Source organism: Schistocerca cancellata, chromosome 1 (assembly GCF_023864275.1).
Source record: "Schistocerca cancellata isolate TAMUIC-IGC-003103 chromosome 1, iqSchCanc2.1, whole genome shotgun sequence".
Taxonomy (NCBI): domain Eukaryota; kingdom Metazoa; phylum Arthropoda; class Insecta; order Orthoptera; family Acrididae; genus Schistocerca; species Schistocerca cancellata.
The window spans coordinates 659,788,529-659,816,383 of NC_064626.1; the positions used below are offsets into that span (position 1 = coordinate 659,788,529).

At 41.9% G+C, this 27,855-nt stretch overlaps 1 protein-coding gene across 1 annotated transcript in view; it reads left to right on the top strand.

Moving 5' to 3' along the window:
- LOC126183633 (long-chain fatty acid transport protein 4-like) overlaps positions 1-27,855 on the top strand; it is a 297,081-nt gene that overhangs the window by 260,498 nt on the left and 8,728 nt on the right. The window contains exons 7-8 of the mRNA XM_049925758.1: positions 7,041-7,187; positions 24,354-24,491. Coding sequence (XP_049781715.1) covers positions 7,041-7,187; positions 24,354-24,491 — 285 coding nt within the window. The remainder of the gene's footprint in view (positions 1-7,040; positions 7,188-24,353; positions 24,492-27,855) is intronic.

Below are 27,855 nucleotides of genomic sequence, written 5' to 3' on the forward strand. Positions count from 1 at the left end.
TGGGTAGCTTTGAGAGATGAAATAGTGAAGGCAGCAGAGGGTCAAGTAGGTAAAAAGGTGAGGGCTAGTAGAAATCCATGGGTAACAAAAGAGATATTGAATTTAAATGATGAAAGGAAAACATATAAAAATGCAGTAAATGAAGCAGGCGAAAAGGAATACAAATGTCTCAAAAATGAGATCAACAAGAAGTGCAAAATGGCTAAGCAGGGATGGCTAGAGGACAAATGCAAGGATGGAGAGGCATATATCACTAGGGGTAAGATAGATACTGCCTACAGGAAAATTAAAGAGACCTTTGGAGAAAAGAGAACCACTTGCATGAATATCAAGAGCTCAGATGGAAACCCAGTTCTAAGCAAAGAAGGGAAATCAGAAAGGTGGAGGGAGTATATAGAGGGTCTATACAAGGGCAATGTACTGGAGGACAATATTATGGACATGGAAGAGGATGTAGATGAAGATGAAATAGGAGATATGATACTGCATGAAGAATTTGACAGCACCCGAAAGACCTAAGTCGAAATGAGGCCCTGCAAGTAGACAACATTCCATTAGAACTACTGATAGCCTTGGGAGAGCCAGTCCTGACAAAACTCTACCATCTGGTTAGCAAGATGTATGAGAGAGGTGAAATACAAAATACTAACAAGAATTCTTTATAGATGAATTAAAAAATTGGTAGAAGCTGACCTCAGGGAAGATCAGTTTGTATTCTGTAGAAATGTTGGAACATGTGAGACAATACTGACCCTACAACTTATCTTAGAAGATAGATTAAGGAAAGGCACACCTATGTTTCTAGCATTTGTAGACTTAGAGAAATCTTTTGACAATATTGACTGGAATACTCTCTTTCAAAAATCTGAAGGTGGCAGGGGTAAAATATAGGGAGCAAAAGGCTATTTACAATTTGTACAGAAACCAGATGGCAGTTATAATAGTAGAGGGGCATGAAAGGGAAGCAGTGGTTTGTAATTTTGTCAGAGATAGCAAAGGACTTGGAAGAACTATTGAACTGAATGAACCGTGTCTTTAAAGGAGGATATAATATGAACGTCAACAAGAAGAAGACAAGGATAATGGAATGAAGTAGAATTAAATCAGATGATGCTGAAGGAATTAGATTAGGAAATGAGACACTTAAAGTAGTAGATGAGTTTTGCTATTTGGGGAGCAAAATAACTGATGATGGTCAAAGTAGAGAGGATATAAAATGTAGACTGGCTATGGCTAGGAAAGCAATTCTGAAGAAGAGAAATTTGTTAACACCGAGTATAGATTTAAGTGTCAGGAAGTCGTTTCTGAAAGTATTTGTATGGAGTGTAGCCATGTATGGAAGTGAAACATGGATGATAAATAGTTTGGACAAGAAGAGAATAGAAGCTTTCGAAATGTGGTGCTACAGAAGAAAGCTGAATATTAGATGGATAGATCACATAACTAATGAGGAGGTACTGAATTGAACTGGGAAGAACAGGAATTTGTGGCACAACTTGACTAGAAGAAGGGACTTGTTGGTAGGACATGTTCTGAGGCATCAAGGGATCACCAATTTAGTACTGGAGGGAAGTGTGGAGGGTAGAAATCATAGAGAGAGACGAAGAGATGAATACACTAAGCAGATTCAGAATGATGTAGGTTGCAGTAGTTACTCGGAGATGAAGAAGCTTGCACAGGATAGAGCAGCATGGAGAGCAGCATCCAACCAGTCTCTGGACTGAAGACCTCAACAACGACAACAACAACAACAGATATAGACCAGAATTACGATAACTGAAAAACAGAAATTAGCAAACTTGGGATGCAGAAAAATAACAGAACTAATGGAAATAATTATAAAGCAGTACAGTGTTTAGGTGTCATTGTCTGTTTTGTATCCTTTCTTAATATGGCAAACTCACTACAAATCCAATCCTGTTATATCAGCACATCTTGTCACAGTGTTACACCATCCGGGTTATCTGGATACTTCCCACTAACACCAACCTGTCAGAACTCCGGAGATGGGAACTTGCCCTTCAGCATATCCTCTTTTCTCGTTATCCGCCAGGCCTCAATCTCTGCTAATTTCTAATTTCAATTTGCTGCCGCTCATATCTCACGTGTCTTCCAACAACATCTTTGCCTCTGTACTTCTGCCTCGACTGACATCTCTGCCCAAACTCTTTGCCTTTACAAATGTCTGCTTGTGTCTGTGTATGTGCGGATGGATATGTATGTGTGTGCGAGTGTATACCTGTCCTGTTTCCCCCTAAGGTAAGTCTTTCCGCTCGCAGGATTGGAATGACTCCTTACCCTCTCCCTTAAAATCCACATCCTTTCGTCTTTCCCTCTCCTTCCCTCTTTCCTGACGAAGCAACCGTTGGTTGCGAAAGCTTGAATTTTGTGTATATGTTTGTGTTTGTTTGTGTGTCTATCGACCTGCCAGCACTTTTGTTTGGTAAGTCACATCATCTTTGTTTTTAGATATATTTTTCCCACGTGGAATGTTTCCCTCTATTGTATTTATATCATTAATTTGAACCCAACAATTACGTTTGTTATTGTCACTGTTGCATTTCGAAATCTTTCCTGTCATCTTATTTTCTCTTTCTGTTTTTGCAAGTAGTTTCACTTTGTATTCACCTTCTCCTCATTACCGAATCTACCATACAATTTTATCCCGCCTATATATACTCAATAATACATAACCCACTTCCAAATCATAACCAAAAAAAATTTTTTTTTCCGCTTTCAACACTACCGCTGCTATAAAATCCACCGTTTCCAGTTCACAAACATTTCTTTTCAGCTATTAAACAGCCATTTCGGCTAGTTCTAATAACTTTAGCCTTGTTTTTCCATTTCCGTTTTTCCCACATCACAGATCTTTTTTAGTCGCTTCCCACAGGTTTTAACGTCATTATTTCTTCGTCAGACAATTGTTAGCCTCATTTTCACAATCTTCCACCACAAAACCACTCCTTTTAATACATTTGCACGCAGTTTTTTCGAAATTTTCCTGAATTGCTCCACCCTTTAACATGTTCTGGCGGCAACACAACCACCTAACCTTTGTGCACATTGTTGTCTACCAACCCAAGTTCACCACAGGATCAACAAGCCCAGCTATAACCAACACTTTCTCGCCTTTTTTCACACCAGATCTCCAGTTGCTTTCCAGTTCACCTTTATCTCTCCCCATATATTTATATTTTTATTTTCATTTTCATTTCAGCCTCATGTTACACTTTCCACCTTCTAATACCATGTCACCCTCACACCATCCCCACAATGACCCCATTAGGTTTTATTTACATTCCCTCCACAAACATGCCTTCGCCCTAGCCAGATTACACTCCCATATTTTATTTTCTCAAGCTTGTCTGACATTTGGCATTACCCCCAAAGGCCTCACACTTAAAGTTCCCATCTCTGGCTGTAACCCTTCTTTCCATCAGTCCCTATACCAGTTCCAAACTGAACAATCCATTGTCCTCACCCACCTAATCCTTCACCTACACATCAACTCAGCCAATGAACACACCCGTCAACTCCTATCCTTAATAAAAGTCCTAAGTCTTTCCTCTCCCACATCCACACCGGCTGTTCAGAGCATCCTCCTACAGGCCAACCGCAAATTAGAACAGCATGCCACCCTCCACCTCAAAAAACTATCCAATCTCCTGATTTCCCACCTCCGGAAAGGCAACTCACTCACCCTTCACAACCTTTCCAGCAAACCTCAACCTCCTCTCATTGCACACAGACCCAGTCTCTCCCATCTACTCAATCTCCCACTTGCAGCTCCACTCCCCCCAAAACCTCAAAACTCCAATCAACACAATCTGGAACCACAACACCCTAATTCAGTAGTTAACCTTTCCTCCAAACCTCTCTCCCAATCCGAAACCTCTGTCCTATCCAAAAGCCTCACCTTCAGCCCCACTCCCAGATTCAACCAAACAGCCCTTGTAAAAGATTTACTGTCCTACACCCGTACTCTCTGCTGGAAATATCACTTTTCCACGAAGAAAAATGATCCTAATCCTACTCCTAATGATCCAACTCCCCAAGACACTATCCAAATTGAACTCTGCCTGGAACAGTTCCGTCCTCCGTCACAGCAGGACCCACCTACTCTTCCTCAAAATCACCCTCTCCAAACTTTCAAGGAATTTCTGACTTCCAGCCTTTCCTCTCAATCCTTCTTACAAAACCTTAATCCTACTCCCAACATCACCACTGCTGAAGCCCAGGCTATCCATGATCTGAAGGCTGACCGATCCATCGTCATTCTTCCGGTGGACAAGGGTTCCACGACCGTGGTACTTGATCGTCGGGAGTATGTGGCTGAGGGACTGCTTCAGCTTTCAGACAACACTACTTACAAAGTTTGCCAAGGTAATCCCGTTCCTGATGTCCAGGTGGAGCTTCAAGGAATTCTCAGAACCTTAGGCCCCCTACAAAACCTTTCACCTGACTCCATCAACCTCCTGACCCCACCGACACCCCGCACCCCTACCTTCTACCTTCTTCCTAAAATTCACAAACCCAATCATCCCGGCTGTCCCATTGTAGCTGGTTACCAAGCCCCCACAGAACGTATCTCTGCCTACGTAGATCAACACCTTCAACCCATTACATGCAGTCTACCATCCTTCATCAAAGACACCAACCACTTTCTCGAACGCCTGGAATCCTTACCCAGTCTGTTACCCCTGGAAACCATCCTTGTAACCATTGATGCCACTTCCTTACACACAAATATTCTGCACGTCCAGGGCCTCGCTGTGATGGAGCACTTCCTTTCACGCCGATCACCTGCCACCCTACCTAAAACCTCTTTCCTCATTACCTTAGCCAGCTTCATCCTGACCCACAACTACTTCACTTTCAAAGGCCAGACATACCAACAATTAAAGGGAGCAGCCATGGGTACCAGGATGGCCTCCTCGTATGCCAACCTATTCATGGGTTGCTTAGAGGAAGCCTTCTTGGTTACCCAGGCCTGCCAACCCAAAGTTTGGTACAGATTTATTGATGACTTTTTCATGATCTGGACTCACAGTGAAGAAGAACTCCAGAATTTCCTCTTCAACCTCAACTCCTTTGGTTCCATCAGATTCACCTGGTCCTACTCCAAATCCCATGCCACTTTCCTTGACGTTGACCTCCACCTGTCCAATGGCCAGCTTCACACGTCCGTCCACATCAAACCCACCAACAAGCAACAGTACCTCCATTATGACAGCTGCCACCCATTCCACATCAAACGGTCCCTTCCCTACAGCCTAGGTCTTCGTGGCAAACGAATCTGCTCCAGTCCAGAATCCCTGAACCATTACACCAACAACCTGAAAACAGCTTTCGCATCCTGCAATTACCCTCCCGACCTGGTACAGATGCAAATAACCAGAGCCACTTCCTCATCTCCTCAAACCCAGAACCTCCCACAGAAGAACCCCAAAAGTGCCCCACTTGTGACAGGACACTTTCCGGGACTGGATCAGACTCTGAATGTGGCTCTCCAGCAGGGGTACGACTTCCTCAAATCCTGCCCTGAAATGAGATCCATCCTTCATGAAATCCTCCCAACTCCAACAAGAGTGTCTTTCCGCTGTCCACCTAACCTTCGTAACCTCTTAGTTCATCCCTATGAAATCCCCAAACCACCTTCCCTACCCTCTGGCTCCTACCCTTGTAACCGCCCCTGGTGTAAAACCTGTCCCATGCACCCTCCAACCACCACCTACTCCAGTCCTGTAACCCGGATGGTGTACACGATCAAAGGCAGAGCCACATGTGAAAGCACGCACATGATTTACCAACTGACCTGCCTACACTGTGAAGCTTTCTATGTGGGAATGACCAGCAACAAACTGTCCATTCGCATGAATGGACACAGGCAGACAGTGTTTGTTGGTAATGAGGATCACCCTGTGGCTAAACATGCCTTGGTGTACGGCCAGCACATCTTGGCACAGTGTTACACCGTCCGGGTTATCTGGATACTTACCACTAACACCAACCCGTCAGAACTCCGGAGATGGGAACTTTCCCTTCAGCATATCCTCTTTTCTCGTTATCCGCCAGGCCTCAATCTCCGCTAATTTCTAATTTCAATTTGCCGCCGCTCATACCTCACCTGTCTTCCAACAACATCTTTGCCTCTGTACTCTGCCCAAACTCTTTGCCTTTACAAATGTCTGCTTGTGTCTGTGTATGTGCGGATGGATATGTGTGTGCGTGTGTGTGCAAGTGTATACCTGTCCTTTTTCCCCCTAAGGTGAGTCTTTCTGCTCCCGGGATTGGAATGACTCCTTACCCTCTCCCTTAAAACCCACATCCTTTCGTCTTTCCCTCTCCTTCCCTCTTTCCTGACGAAGCAGCCGTTGGTTGCGAAAGCTAGAATTTTGTGTGTATGTTTGTGTTTGTTTGTGTGTCTATCGACCTGCCAACACTTTTGTTTGGTAAGTCTCATCATCTTTCAAACTCTTTGCCTTTACAAATGTCTGCTTGTGTCTGTGTATGTGTGGATGGATATGTGTGTGTGTGCGAGTGTAAACCTGTCCTTTTTTCCCCCTAAGGTAAGTCTTTCCGCTCCCGGGATTGGAATGACTCCTTACCCTCTCCCTTAAAACCCAATCCTTTTGTCTTTCCTTCTCCTTCCCTCTTTCCTGACGAGGCAACCGTTGGTTGCGAAAGCTAGAGTTTTGTGTGTATGTTCGTGTTTATTTGTGTGTCTATCGACCTGCCAGCGCTTTTGTTGGGTAAGTCTCATCATCTTTCTTTTTAAATATATATATATATATATATATATATATATACCACAGTAGGCAGGCAGAAAGAGAGTTCAATCTTTTCTAATATTTTTAAGTCCTCTAATGTATGTCCTTAGTAAAGCATTGAAAAATTCTTACCAATAATTTTAACACCATTCATATAACATGAACTGTGCTTTTTTTTAATTTACTTATTTTTTAATGTTTAAGTTACTTGAATTTACTTTTCTAAAGTTAATTCAGTTATTTGTGATCTTATTCATCTTTTTTCAGTAAATCTTGACAACAAAATAGGAGCAGTAGGTTTTCTGCCTCAGATCCTTCCAGAAAAGTTGTTCCCAGTGGCTTTAATCAAAGTAGATGAAGAGACACATGAAGTTATAAGGGATAAAAATGGATTATGCCAGAAGTGTTCATATGGTATGTGCTGGTTGGCAGTAACTATCTCCAGATACCAGTTCTGTGGTAATCTTATACTGTTTGTGCCTCATTTAAAGCTTTACTGAACTGCCGTGAGTGGAGACCAACAAATAACAAGATGTGTCAGTGTTTGAAATAAATGGATGCAGTTCTAGCTTCATAATAAGCATAAGCTTTCGTAATCTCCACATAGTTCATGTATGTGATTCATCTATGAGACACACCAATAATAATAACAATAGTAGTAGTAGTAGTAGTAGTAGTAGCGGCAGCAGCAGCAGCAGCAGCAGCAGCAGGATTGTAGCGATTTACATTATATGGATCAAATCAGTATAACATCACAGTCAAATAAGTGTCCAATAAATCATGGTTAAGAATTTTCAGGTAGCATGCACCATCCCTCACATATTATATACCATGTTACATCATTATTTGTCTTACACATTTTTACAAATCATTGCTATAAGTGTTTTTTGTTTAGAGGCTTTGAGGGATATGTCATATTTTATATACACTATATTAATGCAATTTGGCTTACACATTATCACAAATAAAATCAGCTAGGCTATCAAACCAGCTTTAAGTATATTTTTGAGAGATTTTTGTTATAAATTTCTCTTAAACTATAAAGTAGCTATTCTGCTGCTTTTAGTCCAGTACAAAAGTGGCTCACTTTGTATTTCACAGTGTCATGCTGAGTTCGTAGAAGAACTTGAGTATCAAGAATGTATTTTTAATGAAAGAAAGTTGCTACTCGCCACATAGCGCAGATGCTGAGTTGTGATAGGCACAAAATGAAAAAGAAATGGTTGCTATGCTATGCCTGCTACAACACATACTCAAAAATAGAAATATTAAATAGTAAAATTTAAACAAAGGAAAATCCTAGAATTAATAACAACAGTATTATATATATATATATATAAAAAAAAGACACATTGCCTCTCACCGTATAGAGATGACATTGAGTTGCAGACAGACACAAGAAAGAGATTTCTACATATTTAAGCTTTCAGCCAAAAGGCATTTTTGTAAGGTAGAAAACACACACATTCATACAGCCACAACTCACACACACATGACCATTGTCTCTGGCCACTGGGCCAAACTGCATATAGCAACTGCACCTGGTAAAGAATCATGGGTGATGGGGAAGGTGAAGAGACAGCATGGAAAGGGTGGGAAAGATGGTTTGCTGTTTGTGGGAGCATACAGGGATGTGGTGAGGGCAGGGTAGAGCTGCTAGGAGTAATTGGAAGGTTTGAGGAGAATGAGGAGGGAGGGAAGGGAAGTGCAAAAGGAAAGAAATAGAGAAGAGGGAAGAGACTTGTGGATGCATGAGTGGTACAGAAGGCTGAGTAGTTCCGAAATGGGAGCATGGAAGGGGACAGATAGGTGAAGGACAGGGACTAGCAAAGGTTGAGGCTGGGATTCGGTTACAGAAACACAGGATATATTGCAGGGAGAGTTCTCACCTGTACATTTCAAAAAAGCTGGTATTGGTAGGAAGATTCCACATGGTATAGGCTGTGAAGCCGCCACTGAAGTGAAGTACAATGTGTTGGGCATCATGTTCAGCAGTTGTATGGCCCAACTGTCTCTCGGTCACAGTTTGTTGTTGGCCATTCATATGGTCAGACATCTTGTTGGTTGTCATGCCCATGAAGCAAGTGCCACAGTGGTTGCAACTTAGTTTGCAGATTGCATGACTACTTTCACAGGCAGTGCTACCTTTTATGGGATAGGAGGCGCCTGTAAGCGGACTGTTGTTGGTGGCAGTGGGAGGATGTATGGGACAAATCTTGCATTGCAGTAGACCTAGATGCAAGATCTATCCAATCTGCATCTGCCATAGACCTAGATGTAAGATCTGACGCATACATACTTCCTCTACCAACTACCAGACAAATTATGGCCAAGAGACAGCTGGATCACTCAATTTCTGAACATTCTGCCCAACACAGCATGCTTCACTTCAATGACTGCTTCACAGCCTGTGACATCTCGATTCTTTCTACTAACACCAGCCTTCTGATTTGCACAAGTGGGAAATCTCTGTGCAATATATCCTATGTTCCCACAAACCCCCTGGCCTCAACCTTAGCTAGTCCCTGTCCTTCACCTACCTGTCCCCTTCCCTGCTTCCCTTCCAGCACAACACAGCCTGTCTGCGACTCAGTGCCGCCTCCATATGGTGTGTAGCAATCTATCCTTTTCACAACCACAAATTTGCAAACAAGTATTGTGGTTATTGGTCTCAACTCTAGAGTCATTGTCAAGCAGCCCTTAAAAATGTAGAGAACTATCTTACAATTAACAAAATACATGGCAAATTCACTGATGAACTACACCACAGATCACTACTGCAACATCATGAAGGCATGAATTTATTGTATACACAACTGCACAAAGTAGGCACAAGTAACACTATCTATATTCTGCATATAAGAAGAGAGTACACATCAGGTTTCATATACAGAAATGACATTTCAATGCTGGTTGTTAATGAGAATATTCTGTTATGCCTCATATAAGTGTAAGAAATCTCAACTGATATGTGTCAGAATTAGACAGTGGCAGGATTGTTGGGTATCAGAACTATGATTTATCATTAGCTGACAGTGCTTCTTTTGGTTTTTGGGATCTCACAATTCTCATCTGAATGTGGAATTAATAGATTCAGGAGGGCCATACTCAAGGCCGTGCAAACTCAGTGGCTCCTCATGACTTATACCCAAGAGGATGAACATTGTTAGCTCAACTGTGCAGAATTTGTACAGCCACTTCACATTCATTGGGTCAGTAATGGGCTTGCTTGCATTGTGATGGCAGGTTGAACACTGTAGACCATTAATGTTGTGACCATTGTTACAGCTCCCCTTGATGGGATAGCAGAAAGAGGCTCACAGACAGTGGTCCACTCAGTAACCAGACTGAGCACTGGAATGGCACCATGAAACCTTTTCAGAGGAGTCCTGCTTCCATGTACAGCATCATATTAGATATATCTGTGTTTGGTGGCTACTAGAACGATGAACATAGCCAGCAAGCATTTGTCCTCATCGTATGGGTCCGGCACCTAATGTGGTGTTATGGATAGCCATTGGGTACAAAATATGATCAGCTCGGATTAATACAGCAGGCATTATACAGGATGACTCAAAAGAAAGTTTATATTTGGTGTGTCAGAATAAAAAAGATATTGAAGTCTATTGACAAAATCTTTATTTGTTATTGAAATGTACAGTTTTGGAATTTATTTTTTAAAAACAATGTCATTTAAATGCAATCCACTGCACCTATGGCACTCATTCAAGTAATGACCAAAATTTTGTCTGATGGCTAAGGACATAGATAGTGCAACGGCTGCCACTTCGCAATGGATATTTTCATTCAGCTGTTCCAGAGAAGTCAGATTATTGACATACACTTCACATTTGACATATCCCCATAAAAAAAGTGCATTGGGCTCAAATCTGGAGTCTGTGGGGGTCAATTTATGCCACCCCTCCTGGAGATCAATTTGCCAGAGAAAATTTCAGGAAGTCACAGTATTGATGCAGCATGCTGTGGCTCCATCATGCTGAAACCATATTCTTTGGTTATAACCAGGACAGTTTTGCGATTCAGGCACCACACAGTCATATAACGTAACTGCATGACCGCTGTTGCCCTCGAAAAAGTATGGGCCAATTATTCCTCGAGCCAACATTGGAGCCCATACAGTAACTTTTGGGAAATGAAAGGGTTTCTCAGGCTTCTGTTTAGGATTCACTGCACTCATGTAGTGACAATTTTGCTTATTAATGTGACCTTTCAGGTAAAAATGAGCCTTGTAAGAAAACAGGATGTTGTTAGTGAAGCACATTGAGTCAAATCATAAGTGAACTGCAGCCTGTGCTTGGCGTTATGAGGCTTTAATTCTTGCAGCAAATAGATTTTGGAAGGGCGCAGTTTAAGGGATGTAGTTTAAAGGATTTTTGCAGAATCAGGTGCAATGATGATCTGCGCACATTTAAAAAACTTGCACACTTACAAATGGAAAGGTTAGGAGCATCATGAACTGATGGATTTACACTCTCCACGGCTTCAGTCATTCTTGATTACCTTGGTTGCCTGGATTTTGATTTGTCCAGTATTGAACTAACCTCCTCAAATGTTTTGATCCATTTCTGGATAAGGCGAACACTTGGAGCATTATGTATGAATGCATGCTCATGCAGCAATATCCATTAATAAAATATTCTGAGATTTCAAGCCACATCATGTGGTTACCTGCCCACAAGCTTTCTGCCATTGTCAAGTGGTAGACTGTCACAGGAATGCTGATGCCATGCCACCTTCAGTGATGTCACTGGTACCCAGTCACATGTTATATGTAGCAATGTTTAGATGGCATGATCATTTCACCTGCTTCAATTCCCTAATCATAAGATCCCAGGCCATACTCAGTTGCAATCCACCATCTTTATTGAGGGTGTTGTCCAATATTTTGATCTCTTTTGCTTCATTTATTATAATATCCCTAAAGCTGTTGGTCTATTTAATAATAGAAGTATCATTGAATGCAATTCAGTATCCATTTTCCAGTGCATGCTTTGCTATAACTAATTTTTCAGGATAGTGTCGGCAGAAATATCTTTCATGTTGCATGCTGCACTGTTCAATAGTGCAGACAGTCTGACCAACATAAAACTGTGCACACCCACACAGTATTTTGTGTATTCCAGATGTTCTGAGGCCTACAGCATATTTCGAAGGCTTCATTAGTTCCCAGATCTTTGCTGGGGGTCCAAATACTGTGTCAATTTGATGTGTCTTCAGGAGCCAACCAATCTAACCTGCTATTGAGCCACAAAACTGTAAACAAACACTCTTCTTCATGTCTTTTTTGGAGGCCTTCTGCTTTCTTGGCTTAGGTGAAACTTCTTGCAAAGTTTTTCTGTTGTTTCAATAATTTTCCTCAAAAACTATACGTAAGTGGCTCAGTTCTCTCATTAAGTTTTCGGCATCTGAGACAGTTTTGGTTCAATGTACCAAGGTCCTAGAGTATTAAATATCTCAGGTTTCAATGGATATCACTGCAACAGAATACATCCATATGCACCAAACTTCTATGTGGAGGAGACGAGGTACAGCATCAAATGCTTGGGGAAACTGCATGTTAAAAAGGCCAATTTATTATGCTCACTAGCCTTCCTCCCCCATTCGGATCTCCGGGCGGGGACTACTCAAGAGGATGTCATTATCCGGAGAAAGAAAACTGGTGTTCTACGGATCGGAGCGTGGAATGTCAGATCCCTTAATCGGGCAGGTAGGTTAGAAAATTTAAAAAGGAAAATGGATAGGTTAAAGTTAGATATAGTGGGAATTAGTGAAGTTCGGTGGCAGCAGGAACAAGACTTTTGGTCAGGTGAATACAGGGTTATAAATACAAAATCAAATAGGGGTAATGCAGGAGTTGGTTTAATAATGAATAAAAAAATAGGAGTGCGGGTAAGCTACTACAAACAGCATAGTGAACGCATTATTGTGGCCAAGATAGACACGAAGCCCATGCCTACTACAGTAGTACAAGTTTATATGCCAACTAGCTCTGCAGATGATGAAGAAATTGAAGAAATGTACACTCCTGGAAATTGAAATAAGAACACCGTGAATTCATTGTCCCAGGAAGGGGAAACTTTATTGACACATTCCTGGGGTCAGATACATCACATGATCACACTGACAGAACCACAGGCACATAGACACAGGCAACAGAGCATGCACAATGTCGGCACTAGTACAGTGTATATACACCTTTCGCAGCAATGCAGGCTGCTATTCTCCCATGGAGACGATCGTAGAGATGCTGGATGTAGTCCTGTGGAACGGCTTGCCATGCCATTTCCACCTGGTGCCTCAGTTGGACCAGCGTTCGTGCTGGACGTGCAGACCGCGTGAGACGACGCTTCATCCAGTCCCAAACATGCTCAATGGGGGACAGATCCGGAGATCTTGCTGGCCAGGGTAGTTGACTTACACCTTCTAGTGCACGTTGGGTGGCACAGGATACATGCGGACGTGCATTGTCCTGTTGGAACAGCAAGTTCCCTTGCCGGTCTAGGAATGGTAGAACGATGGGTTCGATGACGGTTTGGATGTACCGTGCACTATTCAGTGTCCCCTCGACGATCACCAGTGGTGTACGGCCAGTGTAGGAGATCGCTCCCCACACCATGATGCCGGGTGTTGGCCCTGTGTGCCTCGGTCGTATGCAGTCCTGATTGTGGCGCTCACCTGCACGGCGCCAAACACGCATACGACCATCATTGGCACCAAGGCAGAAGCGACTCTCGTCGCTGAAGACGACACGTCTCCATTCGTCCCTCCATTCACGCCTGTCGCGACACCACTGGAGGCGGGCTGCACGATGTTGGGGCGTGAGCGGAAGACGGCCTAACGGTGTGCGGGACCGTAGCCCAGCTTCATGGAGACGGTTGCGAATGGTCCTCGCCGATACCCCAGGAGCAACAGTGTCCCTAATTTGCTGGGAAGTGGTGGTGCGGTCCCCTACGGCACTGCGTAGGATCCTACGGTCTTGGCGTGCATCCGTGCGTCGCTGCGGTCCGGTCCCAGATCGACGGGCACGTGCACCTTCCGCCGACCACTGGCGACAACATCGATGTACTGTGGAGACCTCACGCCCCACGTGTTGAGCAATTCGGCGGTACGTCCACCCGGCCTCCTGCATGCCCACTATACGCCCTCGCTCAAAGTCCGTCAACTGCACATACGGTTCACGTCCACGCTGTCGCGGCATGCTACCAGTGTTAAAGACTGCGATGGAGCTCCGTATGCCACGGCAAACTGGCTGACACTGACGGCGGCGGTGCACAAATGCTGCGCAGCTAGCGCCATTCGATGGCCAACACCGTGGTTCCTGGTGTGTCCGCTGTGCCGTGCGTGTGATCATTGCTTGTACAGCCCTCTCGCAGTGTCCGGAGCAAGTATGGTGGGTCTGACACACCGGTGTCAATGTGTTCTTTTTTCCATTTCCAGGAGTGTATGATGAAATAAAAGAAATTATTCAGGTAGTGAAGGGAGACGAAAATTTAATAGTCATGGGTGACTGGAATTTGGTAGTAGGAAAAGGGAGAGAAGGAAACGTAGTAGGTGAATATGGATTGGGGCTAAGAAATGAAAGAGGAAGCTGCCTGATAGAATTTTGCACAGAGCACAACTTAATCATAGTTAACACTTGGTTCAAGAATCATAAAAGAAGGTTGTATACATGGAAGAAGCCTGGAGATACTGACAGGTTTCAGATAGATTACATAATGGTAAGATAGAGATTTAGGAACCAGGTTTTAAATTGTAAGACATTTCCAGGGGCAGATGTGGACTCTGATCAAAATCTATTGGTTATGAACTGTAGATTAAAACTGAAGAAACTGCAAAAAGGTGGGAATTTATGGAGATGGGACCTGGATAAACTGAAAGAACCAGAGGTTGTACAGAGTTTCAGGGAGAGCATAAGGGAAAAATGGACAGGAATGGGTGAAAGAAAAACAGTAGAAGAAGGATGGGTAGCTTTGAGAGATGAAGTAGTGAAGGCAGCAGTGGACCTAGTAGGTAAAAAGATGAGGGCTTGCTGAAATCCTTGGGTAACAGAAGGAATACAGAATTTAATCGATGAAAGGAGAAAATATAAAAATGCAGTAAATGAAGCAGGCAAAAAGGAATACAAACGTCTCAAAAACGAGATCGACAGGAAGTGCAAAATCGCTAAGCAGGGATGGCTAGAGGACAAATGTAAGGATGTAGAGGCTTATCTCACTAGGGGTAAGATAGATACTGCCTACAGGAAAATTAAAGAGACCTTTGGAGATAAGAGAACCACTTGCATGAATATCAAGAGCTCAGATGGAAACCCAGTTCTAAGCAAAGAAGGGAAAGCAGAAAGGTGGAGGGAGTATATAGAGGGTCTATACAAGGGCAATGTACTTGAGGACAATATTATGGAGATGAAGATGAAATGGGAGATACGATACTGTGTGAAGAGTTTGGCAGAGCACTGAAAGACCTGAGTCGAAACAAGGCCCCGGGAGTAGACAACATTTCATTAGAACTACTGATGGCCTTGGGAGAGCCAGTCCTGACAAAACTCTACCATCTGGTGAGCAAGATATATGAGACAGGCAAAATACCCTCAGACTTCAAGAAGAATATAATAATTCCGATTCCAAAGAAAGCAGGTGCTGACAGATGTGAAAATTACCAAACAATCAGTTTAATAAGTCTCAGCTGCAAAATACTAATGCGTATTTTCTACAGATGATTGGAAAAACTGGTAGAAGCTGACCTTGGGGAAGATCAGTTTGGATTCCGTAGAAATATTGGAACACGTGAGGCAATATTGACCCTACAACTTAAAATACAGAGAGCGAAAGGCTATTTACAATACAGAAACCAGACGGCAATTATAAGAGTCGAGGGGCATGAGAGGGAAGCAGTGGTTGGGAAGGGAGTGAGACAGGGTTGTAGCCTATCCCCGATGTTATTCAATCTGTATATTGAGCAAGCAGTGAAGGAAACAAAAGAAAGATTCAGAGTAGGTATTAAAATCCATGGAGAAGAAATAAAAACTTTGAGGTTCGCCGATGACATTGTAATTCTGTCAGAGACACCAAAGGACTTTGAAGAGCAGTTGAACGGAATGGACAGTGTCTTGAAAGGAGGGTATAAGATGAATATCAACAAAAGCAAAACTAGGATAATGGAATGTAGTCAAATTAAGTCGGGTGATGCTGAGGGAATTAGATTAGGAAATGAGACACTTAAAGTAGTAAAGGAGTTTTCCTATTTGGGGAGCAAAATAACTGATGATGGTCGAAGTAGAGAGGATATCAAATGTAGTCTGGCAATGGCAAGGAAAGTGTTTCTGAAGAAGAGAAATTTGTTAACACCGAGTATAGATTTAAGTGTCATGAAGTCGTTTGTGAAAGTATTTGTATGGAGCGTAGCCATGTATGGAAGTGAAACATGGACGATAACTAGTTTGGACAAGAAGAGAATAGAAGCTTTCGAAATGTGGTGCTACAGAAGAATGCTGAAGATTAGATGGTTAGATCATATAACTAATGAGGAGGTATTAAATAGGATTGGGGAGAAGATAAGTTTGTGGAAAAACTTGACTAGAAGAAGGGATCGGTTGGTAGGACATGTTCTGAGGCATCAAGGGTTCACCAATTTAGTATTGGAGGGCAGCGTGGAGGGTAAAAATCATTGAGGGAGACCAAGAGATGAATACACTAAACAGATTCCGAAGGATGTAGGTTGCAGTAGGTACTGTGAGATGAAGTAGCTTGCACAGGATAGAGTAGCATGGAGAGCTGCATCAAACCAGTCTCAGGACTGAAGACCACAACAACGACAACAACAACAGCCTTCCTACTACACAGCTGAGATGAGATGATGATCCCATGATTTGCCATCATTAACCATCACATCAACATTGCAGTAACAGAAGAATATTTCACCGTGCCACTATCGCCGTGCTACAGGAGAGGATACATTTCACCAGAAAACAGCTGGAAACAAAGGGCTGTGAGCTTCTGGCTGTTTACCTGCAACTGACGTGGTCACTTTTGGCTTAGACAGGACTGGACTGACACAGGACTGGACTGACACAGCAATGGTGCCACAACTAACATCATCAAGGCAGAGAGCCACAGAGAAGCAGAAAGGAAATTCATTCGGCTTTCACTACAAAAACATGGAGAGAATGAAAAACTGCAGAAAGTACTGTTATCAATATGGCTGCAAGAAACTTTGATGCGCATACCATCTCAGCACTTAAGAAAAAGCGACTAAACTTTGCTCCTTCACCACACAGTATCCCTTTTGCTCACGTATTAAGGAGTGTTGAAAAAGCAGTTCATAAGTTTCTTAGTGAATCTGCAGAAGAAATTTGAAGAGAAATGAGCTGCATTTCTTTCTTCTTCTTCTCTCTCTTTTTTTTTTTTTTTATCAAAATGGCCAGAACCAAAAGTAACCAGAGTTGAACACAATGGCCTGTGTGCTCTCTGAAATGATCCTCTCACTGTTGTTCTGCCAGCTGACAAGGGCAATGCTGCCATCCTACTGGAATGACCTCACTAAGACAGATAAATCTGATGGATGCTGGAGGAAGATGTGTACTAAAAACTGTCTCGGGTCCCAACATCCAGATAGTGAGGAAGACTTTGGAGCTTCTCAAATGGTCATCAGTGGAAGAGTGTGTTATTAAAAACCTCCTCCCTCAGGTGCCCAGACTACACACTTACAGTGTGCCAATGCTGCTTCAGAAGGATTCACTTTTAAGGCCTTTACTGAGCACCATCAGATTGCCAATCTATAAATTTGCAAAGCATTTGGCCAGCCTCCTCTCAATACATGATGGACACTGTGTGCACCATATAAAGAATGCAGCAGACTACATCGATCAAATTGAATGTATACACCTTGGTGAAGGGGACATTATGGTTACTTTCCCTATTCACATGTGTGCCCATCACAGACTCTATAGACTTGCTTTCCTAGCACTTGCAACACCATCATGGATTTATTTAAATGTACTCTGAAGTCATTCTATTTTTTTACATGATGGAGAATATTTCAACCAGACAGATGGCGTTGTGATGGGGAGCCCGTTAGCTCCAGTTGTAGTCAATCTCTTTATGTCTTGTTTTGAAGATATGCCTTGGACAAGGATCCTGCAAAGCCTTGGTTGTTTTTATCACTACTTGACAATACATTTACCATATGGTGCCATGGACATGAAAAGCTGGAAGAGTTCGTGAAACACATTAACAACAGCCACGACCACATAAAATTCATGATTGAAGTAGAGGAGGGTGGTTGCTTGCCATCTCTGGACGTCCTTGTCGGTTGTAAACCCAAAGGGTGTCTTGCTCACAGCATTTACTGTAAGCCCAGCCACAAAGACAGGTATCTGCACACCACCAGCTACCACCATCCAGCACAGAAATTGTCTATTCTGAGGAACTTGGTACATCAAGCTGAAACTGTCTTATATGCTGAAAACCTTCCAAGAGAACTGAGCCACTTAAATAAAGTTTTCAAGGAAAACGAGTACAAAACAGACAAATTTTACAAGCAGTTTCATCTAAGCTGTGAAAGCAGAAGACCTCCAAAGAAGAAATGAAGAAGATTGTATTTTTACCATTTTATGGCTAAATAACAGGTAAGATTAGCTGGCTCTTTGAAGAAACATAGAATCGATAAAGTCTTTGGGCACCCAGCAAAGCTTCAGCAACTAATAAAGTCTGTGAAAGTCAATGTAGACCACAGAACACCTGGAATATACAAAATACATTGAGAGTATGGGCAGTTTTATGTCAGTCAGACTGTCTGCACAATTGAACAGTGCTGCACAGAACATGAAAAGTGTTTCCACCTATGCTATCCTAAAAAACCAGCAGTAGTGAAGCATGCATTGTAAAATGGGCACCAAATTGCATTCAAGAATAATTCTATTGTTAAATGGACTAATGGCTTCTGGAGTACATAATAAAAGAAGCAACAGAGATCAAAATATTGATAAGCTGAGTATGTCCTGGGATCCTATGACTAGGGAACTGAAGCAGGTGCAGTGGTTGGGCCACCAAAACATTGCCATATATAATATGGGACTGGGTACCAGTGTCACCACTAGTGATGGTATTGTTATATAAGCATGGTAGTGGCGTTCCTTTAACAGTCAACCACTTGACAATGGCAGAGGAGATTTCTTCCAAAAGCTTGTGGCTTGAAACCTGAGACTATTTTATTACTTGGAGCATCATTTGTGCTATGCAGTCCCTGCTCACTGTGAAACTTCCTCCATGCTACAGCCGCTGAATCACTGTATTCACAAAATTCTCACACACAGAATGTGCAGTCAGCTCCCAGAAGCGCTCCGTATCAAGTGAATTCCTAAGGGCCAAGCAAGCAATGAACGTACTCCCCGCTCTCCTCTGATTTTTTGCACATGTGCAGGGAACTCTTCAAATATAAACTTTCTTTTGAGACACCTGTATTTCAGATGTGTTATGGTTAGATTATGTACCCTGTATTTGAGGTATCAATGATGTTACCTCCCAACAAGATAACACAAAACCACACATTGTGTGTTCTATCCTGACTTACCACAATACAAAGGGTGTTTTGATTGTTGCCCTGGCCAGCATGTTCTCCAGATCTATCAACCACAATGGTTGAGGAACTATGGGATACAGGTGGAGAAGCATCAAATGATATACCCAAATCTGTTATCGAAACTCAGTTTGACTCAATTCCTGGCTGGACAGAGACATTGTGCACCAAATTTTACTCCCTATGTAATCCCAAATTACATACAAAGGTAATCATATATGTTTCCTACTACACAGAGCTGACAAGTCATGGGACAGTGATATGCGCATATACAAATGGTGGCAGTATCATGTACACAAGATATAAAAGGGCAGAGCATCAGCAGAGCTGTCATTTGTACTCAGGTGATTCATGTGAAAATGTTTCCAACATGATTATGGCCACATGATGGAAATTAACAGACTTTGAATGTGGCATGGTAGTTGGAGCTAGATGCATGGGACATTCCATTTCAGAAATTGTTAGGGAAGTCAGTATTCTGAGACCCACAGTGTCCAGAGTGTGCCGAGAATACCAAATTTCAGGTATTAGCTTTCACAATTTGCAGTGCAGTAGCCTACAGCCTTCACTTAATGACAGAGCAGTGGCACTTGCATAGAGTTGTCAGTGCTAACAAAAAACAACACTGTGCGAAATAACCACAGAAATCGATGCAGGATGTATGATGAATGTATCCATTAGGACAGTGTGGTGAAATTTGGCATTAATGGGCTATGGCAGCAGACAATCATTTCAAGTGCCTTTGCTAACAGCACGACATTGCCTGCAGCAAATCTTCTGGGCTTGTGACCACTTTGATTGGACCCAAGACAACTGGAAAAGATGAGTCCAATTTTAAGTTGGTAAGAGCTGTTGGTAGGGTTTGAGTGTAGTGCAGATCCTGTGAAGCCATGGACCCAAGTTGTCAGCAAGGCACTGTGCATGCTGGTGGTGGCTCTATAATGGTGTCAGATTTGGTTACATGGAATGAACTGGGTCCTCTGGATATCTGGGTGGATGCCATTTGCACCCATTCACGGACATTGTGTTCCTCAAGAATGATAGTATTTTTATGGATGACAATGTGCCATGTTACTGGGGCACAATTGTTTGCCAGTGGTTTGGAGCACAGTCTGGATAACTTGAGCAAATGGCTTGGTCACCAAGATCACCCAGCATGAATTCCTTCAAACATTTGTGGGACATAATCGAGAGGTCAGTTGATGCCCAAAATCCTGCACTGGCAACACTTGCAATTATGGGTGGCTATAGAGACAGCACGGCTCAATGTTTCTGCACAGGACTTCCAACAACTTTCTGAGTCCATGCTACATCAAGTTGCTGCACTACATCGGGGGTGGGGTGGTGGGTGGGTGGGGGGGGGGGGGGGGGAGGGAGGTTCATATGACATTGAGCACTGTAGGACTTAACATCTGAGGTCATCAGTCCCCAGGCAAAAAAAATATCCAACATGATAGCAAGAGGTATCCCATTACTTCTGTCACCTCAGTGTATACTGTGTTGCATCCAGTAACTAAAATTTCGTTATTTCATACACTTTCTGGTGTCTGGATTTTACTTGTCAGCATTGTATATAAAATGAAACACTTGCACAACACAGAAACAATAGTATATACCTTCTGATTAAAAAAATGGCAAACGAATGCATAATAATGTTACAAGCTGCCACTTGGTGAGTAGATTCTTTTATCTATCCAATTAAATAATAATGTAACAAGGATCATGTGGCATGTGAGGCTCATACCATCCAAATGGTTAGAGCTCATCCTTGCAGTTCCTTTAAATATGCATATGTCGATACAGGAGAGCCAAAAATTGGCTCAAATTTGTGATTTGTAGGTTGTTCCATATAAAAGAATACTCTCAGTGTGGTACAATGGTGCAAAATGGTCATGCTGTTTTAAAAGTATAACAGAAACAATAAAACATTCTTTCAAAAATACCTGAGTCTGCAGCAGCGAATGATCAGCTGCAGCGAATGATCAGCTGACATAATTCCAGCCGGCCGGAGTGGCCGAACGGTTCTAGGCGCTTCAGTCCAGAACCATGCTGCTGCTACGGTCGCAGGTTCGAATCCTGCCCTGGGCATGGATGTGTGTGATGTCCTTAGGTTAGTTAGGTTTAAGTAGTTCTAAGTTCTAGGGGACTGATGACCTCAGATGTTAAGTCCCATAGTGCTCAGAGCCATTTATACACAATTTTAGAGACACAACTGTATGGTTAGGTCACAAGTGAATAAATCTGCAGTGTAATTTAAAAAGACAGTTGCCACAGGCAGTCAGTCAGTTAGGTGTTACTCTATCATCTTCCATGGAAATGACAAAAATTATCTCTTTAACAAGGTTTTTTCTCACATAGACTAGTTATGCCAGTGTTAAAGAATGGCCAGATTTCATGAACAGTTACCTCATCTCACTATTAATGTCCTGTCAAAAAGTTTTGCAAACTACAGTAACTGGTTGGTCATATCTGCAAATATAAAATTCTGACTCAGCCTCAGTTTGTATTCCAGAAGAACTTTTCTTCTAGCTTGCCTTCTGCTGTTCCACTGACCATGCATTAAAATAGTACACCTATTTCAATTGTTTATCTGTTTAAAACATTCAGCTATAACATTCTTTTGGCGAGACTTAAAATTTGTGGCTTTCAAGGTGCAATAGGTTTCTTTTTTGTTGGAGTTTCAGGGCTACAGTGTTCTCCTTCCCTGTTACTTTTTTTAACTGTCAAAATGACTTTGTTTCAATTGTCTGAGTTGCATCATGTTGTGTTATTCATGGATTTATTTGTTACACCTTCCTTTAGTTTGCTTTCAAATTTAGGCTTTCTGTATGTCAGTCATTGCATGTCATAAATTAAATGATTGATGTTATTGATAGCTGCATTATTCAGTCCATTCTGAGAAAAAAGTAAATTTAATTGGGAATATTGTTCAATTAGTATTGTCATTATAGGCATAATTACTCCTTATTAGATCATATTCATACCTTTTTTTGAGTCATTAGTCTCCTGACTGGTTTGATACAGCCCGCCACAAATTCCTCTCATGTGCCAACCTCTTCATCTCAAGAGTAACACTTGCAACCTATGCACTCAATTATTTTCTATTTTCCTCTACAGTTTTTGCACTCTTGTACCATGGAAATCATTCCCTGGTGTCTTAACAGATGTCCTATCATCCTCTACCATCTTCCTGTCAGTTTTACACATATTCCTTTCCTCTCCAATTCTGTGCAGAACCTCCTCATTCCTTACCTTACCAGTCTACCTAATTTTCAGCATTTTTCTGTAGCACATCATCTCAAATTCTTCAATTCCCTTCTGTTCTGGTTTTCGCACAGACCAAGTATCACTACCATACAATGCTGTGCTCCAAACATACATTCTCAGAAATTTCTTCCTCAAATTAAGGTCTATGTTTGATACTAGTAGACTTCTCTTGGCCAGGAATGCTCTTTTTGTCAGTTCTAGTCTGCTTTTGATGTCCTCCTTGCTCTGTCTGTCACTAGTTTATTTTGCTGCCTAGGCAGCAGAATTCCTTAACTTTATCTACTTCGTTACCATCAATCCTGACATTAAGTTTCTTGCTGTTCTCATTTCTGCTACTTCTCATTACTTTCATATTTCTTCAGTTTACTCTCAATCCACGTTCTGTACTCATTAAATTGTACATTCCATTCAGCAGATCATGTAATTCTTCTTCAATTTCACTGATATCCTTTCACCTTGAATTCTAATCCCACTTCTGAACTATTCTTTTATTTCCATCATAACTTCTTCGATGTACAGATTGAACAGTTGGGATGAAAGACTATATTCCTGTTTTACACCCTTTTTAGTCCATGCACTTTGTTCTTGGTCATCCACTGTTGTTATTCCTTCTTGCCGCTTGTATGTATTGTATATTACCTGTCTCTCCCTATAGCATATCCCTATTTTTTTCAAAATTTTGAACATCTTGCACCATTTTAAATTGTCACACTTCTTCCTGGTCGACAAATACCATGAAGAACTGCATTCTTGTCACCCATACATATTAGATTTTCATCTCCTTTTATGTAATATATTACCCTTTCAATATCCTCATACACTTTCCTACCTCTTCATCTACAGTTTGTGACATTGGCATGTGTACCTGAAATATCATTGTCAGTGTTGGTTTGTTGTTGATTCTGATAAGAACAACCCTATCATTGCACTGTTCACAGCAACACACTCTCTGCCCTACCTTGTTATTCATAATGACTCCTACTTCTGTTATAGCATCTTCTGTCTACATTGATATTACGCTATACTCATCTGACCAGAATTCCTTGTCTTCTTTCCATTTCACTTCACTGACCCCTATTATGTCTAGATTGAGCCTTTGCATTTGCTTTTTCAGATTTTCTAGCTTCCCTGTCATGTTATATCTTCCAATATACCACACCTGACTTCTGGAATGCTATCCTTTTGGTGGTTATTCAGTGTTTTTCTCATGGTCACCTCCCCTTGGCAGTCTCTTCTGAGGGATTATTATTATTATTATTATTATTATTATTATTATTATTATTATTATTATTATTATTATCATCATTATTATTATTGTATCTGAATGGGGACTATTCCAAAGCCTTTTGCCAATGGAGAGATCATCATGACATTTTTCAATTGCAGGCCACATGTTCTATGGATACATGTTATGTCTCTTTAACACAGTGGTTTCCATTGCCTTCTGCATCCCCATGCCATTTATCATTACCAATTCTTCCACCTTTTCCATTGCAAGGACAAGAGAATGCCCTGAACCTCTGTCCACTCCTCTGCTGATTATTAATCCAGATTTAAGCAATGGCAGGTTTTGTACCTGGAACCGAGGATGTTTTGATTACTAATCAAATACGCTACCCCTAGACCATGGCTGCACTACTAAAAATGGAAAAGAGCAGTATAGTTAGCAGATAAATTAACATGAATTAATAAATGTAATCTTAAAGTTTTCTTTCACAGGAGAACCAGGAATAGTGGTTGGCAAAATAATAACCGGTGATGAGACACGCCAGTTTTACGGCTATGTTGATAAAGAAGAGTCAAGAAAGAAAATACTTCATGATGTGTTCAAGAAAGGAGATAGAGCATTCTTCTCTGGTATGTGAACAAAGCCTGAGGCATTTTGTCTTCACTGTTATTTGTTCATTCACCCACTGTGCTCCACCATGGAGGGAAGCCTTCAGGGATGTGGAAAAGTCAAGTCACATATTGCAAACCCACAGACACTATCCTTGTAGAATTATATTTACAACAAATTATGAGCAGTGCTAATCTACTCAGACTGACAATTATGGGAATTACTTCTAGATTATTTTATGTATATACACTGCTTGACAAAAAAATGTGGAACATCCAGAAAGGGAGAAAGAAAGAAAGTGAAACATCATGGATCAAAACAGTTATTTTAATTATTATAAAATTGAAGGGTGTCAAAAAGCTGTTCTGAGGCAAGCTGGCCCACAATTCTTGTTACTGGTTCTTGATACCCTGGATAATGGTACTGGGTTAGAGTTGACAACTGAGCCAGTCTACATGTTCCATCAGGGATAGATATATGGATCTTGCTGGTCATTGGAGCTCCTCAGTGTCTGAAACAGTATATAGAGACATGTGCCTTGTGTGGATAAGTAATGCCTGTTGAGAAAATGGTCCCACAATACTGTCACATGAGAGGCAAAATGTGAGGATGCAGGATGTCTGTGACACACAGAGTTCCCATAATCAGTACCAGCCATGACCTGAAATCATACCAGATGGCTCTCTGCCTTGCGGCACTAGGAGTAACACAACACTGCCTCTCCAAAACAGTGGAAGAATGGGACTTCTCACCAAGTTGCCATCATATCCACTGATGAGGGTGGTCATGGGCAATAGTGCAGGACTGCAATTCATTGTTCAACATATTGCAATTCCATTCATCAGGAGTCCATGCTTCCTGATTGTGGCAACACTCCAGACACAGATGTTTGTGTTATGGTGTTATCAGCAGCTTGTGTGTGGGACTGGGACTGCTCCTAGTCCCTGTCCAGTGGTGCAGGATCATACAGCATGTTGGAGGGAGACAATTACTTATTTGTAAATGGTAGGTGCAGATGTGAAGGGGTTATGAGATCCTGATATATGGTTGACCAGAATCTTGATAACAAGTACGCCTGCCCTCATGTTCCCATATAACCCAACACAAGGCAATTGTCACATCAGAATGCCATGCAGATCTCAATATTGCATAACTTGACAAAGTAGCCAAATGGAGACCCACTGTGAAGCTGATTTCAAACCCTGCGAGGTGCTAATAACACATTCCCTTGCGTGCACGGCATCTCCATGTCCTTCATAGCGACTGCTCAGCATTTGACACTATTCACATCACTTATGTACCCTGCCAGGCCTGGTGACAACGTTAATGCACTCTGATGACCATTCTACCAGTGACAGAGAATTGCATCTCTAATCATTTAAATGCTCACTTATGGTATGTATGTGCACAAAGTTGCATTGATATCCCCTGGATGCTTCACTTTTTTTGTCAGGTAGTGTATATGTTTATTAAGAGGATAACAGCCATGTAGCTACATACTTTGAAATGCACACTTCTTCTCTTACACTATTTAGCTGTTGTTTTCACCTAATACTTCAAACTAAGCATGTATGCAACTATGCACAGAACACTAATTGTTGTTTATGTACTTGCAAAATTAAAACCTGTTTGATATGAGCAGAATTTACATCCCTGAGTCAAAGAGTGTGTGTGTGTGTGTGTGTGTGTGTGTGTGTGTGTGTGTGTGTGGGTGGGTGGGTGGGTGTGAGAGAGAGAGAAAGAGAGGGGGGCGTGCACGCATGTGGTTTTTTTTTTTGTTGTGTGCAGTTTGTCAGTGGCCATCCATATGGATGGACATCAGAATGATGGTAACGCCCACATAAAATGCTGGGCAGAAGGTACAGCAGATTTGGTATTTGATATGACTGATTTCAGTGGTGGCCATGAGCAGATTTGACCATTCAGTGGCAGAACATGTTGCTGAGTACAACATGTTCAATTTTAATGCCTATTTCACAACCGCCGGCCAGAGTGGCTGAGCGGTTCTATGCGCTACAGTCTGGAACCGTGCGACCGCTGCGGTCGCAGGTTCGAATCCTGCCTCGTGCATGGATGTGTGTGATGTCCTTAGGTTAGTTAGGTTTAAGTAGTTCTAAGTTCTAGGAGACTGATGACCTGAGAAGTTAAGTCCCATAGTGCTCAGAGCCATTTGAACCACAACCCATACCACCTACATCCTTCACGCCAACACAAGCTTCTGAATTGCATACATGGGGAATAGTTCTCACAACATAATGAGTAATCCTCCTTTTAGTATTAATGATATGGACAGTATCTATTGATGAGGGGGAAGTGCCATGGAACAAAAAAAAAAAAAAAAATTGACAAAAATTAACATAAATGGGGTTGACTACTGACAGGTGAATCACAATACAATGACTATGGTTTGAGTTGCGCATTACACCATTTGTACAGTTCAATGTTCCTGACTGTGCAAGTTCTAGAGCTAACAGCTGTGGAACTGTTGGGTAGGTAAGCGCATTCACCACAGCAAGTCGTACCACATCAGATGATAAAAATCAGTTTGTAATTGCCCACGAAGCCAAGAATCACATTAAAACCAAAATTACACCAGTTTTTTTAGTTTTCCTGGGGCCAAAAACTGCAAAAACGCAACATGACATTGGTTTCTAATTGTCGTGAGATTGGTAGAAAACGTGTTCGGTACCCTGCTCGTGCCACAAGTTGAAACTGAGAAACAGTATGTACCACAATGGATTAGAGTGTCTCAAGGGTAATGTTCAGAATGCATTGTGCAATGTGTGCCATCAATTCAGTTACATTCATAACTGAGCTCTGAACACAATATCTACCAGGTAAACACCATAGCCAGAAGCCACACAGATTACAGTCAGGTGATCTGGATGGCCAGACTGCAGGAAAATGATGGTTAACAATTTAGCATTTTTGAAATGCTCTGCAGTAGCCACTTCACAGGCTGTGTAATGTGCAGAAGAGTGGCGTCTTGCATATGGATCATATTCGCACTGTTGAAGGACTGAAATGACATTGGTGCCAAAAGACTTTCATAGTGTTTACCAGTGACAGTACAGGTAACAGGACTCACAGGACTCATCTCCTTGAAAAAATATGTCCCTATGATAAACAGTGCTATCAACTCACACCACACAGTCACCTCTGCAGAATGAAGCGGTACCGATTGATGTGTGTGCAGATTTTCTGTTGTCCATATTCTGCAATTCTGCATATTAACATGTCCTCAGAGATGGAAATGGGTTTTGTCTGACCACAGACAAAATACAGTATGTGAGCAAGAAATTACAGAGTGAATATTTGTCTTGCTTGTAGGTCAGCAGTAAGCAACTCCTGATTTTGTATGGATACGATGCAGGATGATTCATA